At 37.2% G+C, this 5,447-nt stretch overlaps 1 protein-coding gene across 1 annotated transcript; it reads right to left on the reverse strand.

Annotated features, from left to right (window-relative positions):
* Nucleotides 1-4,533: 4,533 nt before the first annotated feature.
* Nucleotides 4,534-5,247, reverse strand: LOC125075625. Its single transcript, XM_047687332.1, has one exon. It carries the CDS (start codon nt 5,245-5,247, stop codon nt 4,534-4,536), a length of 714 nt encoding a protein of 237 aa, XP_047543288.1.
* Between the last annotated feature and the right edge of the window lie 200 nt (nt 5,248-5,447).

Raw genomic sequence — 5,447 nt, forward strand, 5'->3', positions numbered from 1 at the left:
GGTGATCTTCTAGCGTACGTAACACACCTCTGGGGTGAAGCTATCGATAAGCGTGGAGAGTCGTTGGCCGTCAGCCTCGATATCTCCAAGGCTTTCGACAGAGTCTGGCACAGAAGTCTTCTCTCCAAGCTGCCGGCATACGGTCTGCCGGTTCAGCTCTGCACCTGGATTGCTAGCTTCCTACACAAGCGCAGCCTTCGCGTTCTAGTTGATGGTTGCGCTTCAAAATCCCATGTAGTGAATGCTGGAGTCCCCCAGGGGTCTGTGATATCCCCCACGCTCTTTCTTCTGGGGTATGTATAAATGGTATTGGAGGTAAAATTCAGTCCAAAGGTTACACTGATGTCATCTTATTTCATCGTGATCAAGAGTTTCATGTTGACTTTAATATAAGGCTACATGTTTTCAATAACTTACCTTTAAAGGCTGACGGTATTTTAGGTTTAGATTTTCTGTGTCGCTTCGTATTAAGTATCAACTTTGAAAACAATTCTATTACCTTAAACAAATATGGAATGGAATGTTCCTTACCACTTTATGATTCGTTGAATTATTCCAATGAAAGTTTACTTATACCTGCGCGTTGTGAATCATTTCATTACTTACTTTTGGATAATGATTCGGAAAATGACTGTGTTATCCACAGTCAGCAATTAGCTGATAACGTTTTCCTTGCAGGTTGTATCAGTAGGATACGAAATAACAGATTACTTGTTAAAATTTTAAATACCAATGAACATGATGTTACTTTGCCAATGTTTCAACCGGAAATATATTCGATTCAAGATTATGAGTTATGCGACTTTAGGTCAACTGCTAATGACTTAAATAGGGCTAAAGCTTTATTAAACATTTTAAATTTAAATCACCTCAATACAGAGGAGCGTAAATCCATTCAGGATATATGTGCAAAGTATTCAGATGTTTTCTTTTTGCCAGGCGATAAATTAAATACTACCAATATTTATCAACAATCAATATATATCAATAATAACTTTGAAACCAAATACGAGTCCGGTATATGTTAAGCAGTATAGATTACCCCATTCTTTAAAAAATGAAGTTAATAATCAAATTACAGAAATGCTTAAGAATGACATTATAGAAGAAGCTAAGAGCGAGTGGTCAAGTCCAATTTTGTTAGTACCGAAAAAAAGTGATACTGATAAAAAGTGGAGACTTGTTATCGGCTATCGGAAACTTAATGACTGCATTGTGGACGATAAGTTCCCTTTGCCAAATATAAATGAAATTTTAGACTTTCTTTGTGGTTCTATCTATTTCTCACACTTAGATCTTAATCAAAGTTACCAGGTAGAGTTAAATAAACGAAGTAGGAAATACACGGCTTTTACGATTGATTACGGTCAATACCAAATGAAAAGATTATAAGAATGGGTCTTAAGACTAGTCCTAGCGCTTTTAGCAGAGCCATGTCAGTTGCAATGTTAGGGTTATCATTTGATAAGTGTTTTGTTTATTTAGATGATTTAGTTGTATTTGGAAGAAATTTGAGCGTACATAATTTGATTGACGTTATGGAAAGGCTAAGAAAAGTTAATTTATAATTAAATCCCAAGAAATGTAATTTTTTTGAAGAAAGAAATTCTTTATTTAGGACATTTAGTTTCAAAAGATGGAGTTTTACCTGACCCTGCAAAAATACAGCCCATACCTACTAATATTGACGAAGTTAAAAGGTTCGTAGCGTTTTGTAATTATTATCGAAAATTTATCAAAAATTTTGCCGAAATAACATATCCCTTAAATAAATTAACGAGAAAATATGAACGATTTGTTTGGAATGAAGAGTGTCAAAAAAGTTTCGAAACATTAAAACAGGCTTTGACAAGTCCCCCAGTATTAGAATTTCCCGATTTTTCAGAAAATAATGAATTCGTCATTCAAACTGACGCTTCAGGTACAGCAATTGGCGCTGTTTTGTATAATCAAAATATGAAACCGGTAGATTTTGCAAGCAAAGACTTTTGCTTAATAAAGTCGAAACAAACTACCCCACTATTCAAAAAGATCTACTTGCTATAGTGTAGGCAGTAAAATACTTTAGACCATATGTCGTATACATATGGTAGATCTTTTACGATTATGACAGACCATAGACCTTTATTATATCTATTCTCAATGAAAGACCCCTCAAGTAGACTTCCTAAGTTTAGGTTAGCACTAGAAGAATACGACTTTAAAATTATATATGTAAAAGGTAAGGATAATAGCGTAGCGGACGCTTTGTCTAGAATTAGCATAACATCGGACACTTTAAAACAAATGAACGAAGAAATATTGTTAGTTATGACTAGAGGCCAAAAGAGGCGTTTAGAAAATAAAGTAGAGCAGGATAATACAATTAAAATTAGTAAACCTAACGAATCGTGGCCTGATCAACCACGAATAGTTGAGGTACTAAAGATACCAAATGATTCAGTGGAAATGACTTTTATAAATAATGAGGAGTTAAATAAATTGAAAAATAATGATAATTTATACGAAGAGAAAGAATGTTTTATTTATAGTCTACGTAGAAAAATATTAGTAGAGTTTGTATCTACTGTAATGGAACAGGTATGTAAAATTTTAAATATACAAAAATTTACTTCTACAGCTTATCACCACCAATCTATCGGTGCACTTGAAAATTCGCATAAAAATTTAGGTGCTTTCTTACGCAATCAGTGTGATGGTCAGAAAGACACCTGGAGTCAATGGTTATCTTTTTGGTGTTTTAGTTTTAATAATACTGTTCACACAGAAACGAAATACACACCATTCGAGCTAGTTTTTGGTAGACCTAGTGTAATACCTTGTAGAGTAAGTCAATATATTGAACCATTATATAACCCAGATAATTATGCTTTAGATTTTAAGTTTAAGTTACAAGTAGCGCAGCAAGATGCTCGTGAAAATTTAAGCAAACAAAATCGTAAATGTAATTACGATAAATATACAAATAATGTAACTTATACAAATGGACAACTAATTTTAATTAAAAATGAAACGGCAAATAAACTGGACACACAGTGGATTGGACCATTTGTAATTTTAGAAGATTTAGGACTAAATGTAAAAATTTTAAAATGTAATAAGCCTTATATTGTTCATAAAAATAGAACTAAACCATTTAAAACCTAAATTCAATTATTATGAACCTATTCCTAAAAAAAAAATTGTATCAAAACTTTGTTTTTTTTTTTTTTAAATTCACCCCCCGAGGTGTAATGTAATAAGTAGTATGTAAGTCAGATGGCGTATAAATATTAAGATCGTTGCACTAATTATTCAGTAATAAATTATCTTCTACCAAATACACTCGTTTCAATAACATAAGTCCCCTCACCCTCCTGTTCCACGGTCCACGGCAAGGACCCTCAACGCATTTATTACCATCCCATACTCCCGAAGCTTTTGAAACAGACTTCGAAAGTGATGTTGATTGAGGAAATCGTCTAGGTATGCGTAGACAAAGTCTAAGCCTCTGGTCATTTCGTCAACAAAACGCTAGAAGGTCTGGCCGGCGTTTCTGAGTCCAAAGGTCATATATGGGAACTCATAAAGACCAAACGTTGTTGTGATGGCCGTCTTTGCAATGTCCTCAGAGAATACTGGAATCTGGTTAAATTCTTTCACGAGGTCGATTTTGGAGAAAACACGACAACCCGATATGTTATGCGTGAAATCGTGAATATTCCGAATCGGATAGCGGTCAGGAATTGTTCTTGCATTAAGCATCCGAAAATCACCGCATGGACGCCATCCACTTTCCTTCTTTGGGGCTAGATGCAAAGGTGATGCCCATGGACTCTCTGATGGTCGAGCTGTTCCATTTTTAATCATAGCTGCAAACTCTTCCTTGGCTATGAGCAATTTATCTGGAGCCAAGCGACGTGGCGAGCAAGATACTGGGGGTCCAGGTGTAGTCCTGATATGATGGACAGTGTTATGGTTAACAACCTTCTCGTTTCCAGCAGGACGTGTGATCTCCGGTAATTGACGTAGCAGTATATGGTAGTTTGAATCACCGAGCAATGTCTTCACTAAAGAAATCGTGCTGGATGATGATACTGATTCTGCTGAAGTCGTCAGGGTTGTGGTGCTATCGATGAGACGCTGGTTACGGCTGTCGACTATAAGACCATAATATGACAAGAAGTCGACGCCAATTATAACCTTAGTGATATCTGCCACTATAAATCGCCATGTGTAGTCTCGACGCAGGCCAAGATTCAGCTCAAGGTGAGCAAAGCTGTATGTTGAAATAGAAGTCCCATTCGCGGCATAGAGTTGGTAATTGGTCGGAGATCTTCTTTCACGTAGTGCTGTGCGAGGGAAGACGCAGAGATCGCTCCCTGTATCAACGAGAAACTGCATCTTCGATTTTCGATCCGTTACGAAAAAGCGCCCAGATACGTTATGGCTATCGGATTAGTTTTCCGACTTAAAATCGCATTCTTCACTTCATGGCTTCACACATTTATTGGCATTCTTTCAATGGATATTTTCTGTAGTTGGACTGTGATCTCATTTGTACTGTCTGGCTACGTCGTCTTCTTGATCTCGATCTTGGTCTGTGACTGCGAGCAGAGAGAGCTTTACTTGCTTTGTGAGCTCATCTATTTGTTTCGCCATTGAATCAATGGTTGACTGGGGAGCAGATGTTGAAGCGACTTCAGGTGTGCACGGTACCAATTCATGTAAGCTGTCGGCTAAGTCAGCCAAAGCTTGAAGGTCATAAGTCTTCTGAGCCACAATAATTGGTTGAAGAGCAGTAGGCAGACGACTTATCCAAATAGTTTTAATAAAATCGTCTGGAACTGATGGACCTGCCAATCTTTGCAGGTGCCGGAGAAACTGAGATGGTCTCCGATCTCCTAACTCTTCGTGAACGAGTAATTGTTTTACCTCTTTCTCGCGCAAGGCTGACAGACGCTTGATTAATTCAGTTTTAAGTTGTTCGTACTTCCCTGTCTTTGGTGGTGAAATAATTATATCCTTCACTTCTGCTGCGTAACGGTGTTCCAATGTCAAAGTAACGTAATAAAATTTTGTATCGTCGTCAGTGATTCTCGACGACACAAAATTGCCTTCCAGTTGTGAAAACGAAACTGCAGGTTCTTCTGCCCAGAACGGTGGTGGTCGCACTCCGACTCGAAATATGTCGGTCGTGTCGTGAGGTGTAAATGGTCGTCGTGACTCGGCATTTAAGTTCGAGTTAGCTCCATTTTGTGGTTCCATTTTATTCCACCAAATAATCTAGTGTTCCTTACTTGTGCTGGTTAATTAATCCTCTTCGTTTTCAGCTTCTTTGTTTTCAGCGGGGTCACCAATGTAGCGGAGTTGTGAATGATGTTGTAGATGAGGTTTGATAAAAACAAAGTTTCTTCCACTACTAATTTATTTCTTGTAGAAATATTAAACACGAAGATAGGCACAGC

This window comes from Vanessa atalanta, chromosome W (genome assembly GCF_905147765.1).
Source record: "Vanessa atalanta chromosome W, ilVanAtal1.2, whole genome shotgun sequence".
Taxonomy (NCBI): domain Eukaryota; kingdom Metazoa; phylum Arthropoda; class Insecta; order Lepidoptera; family Nymphalidae; genus Vanessa; species Vanessa atalanta.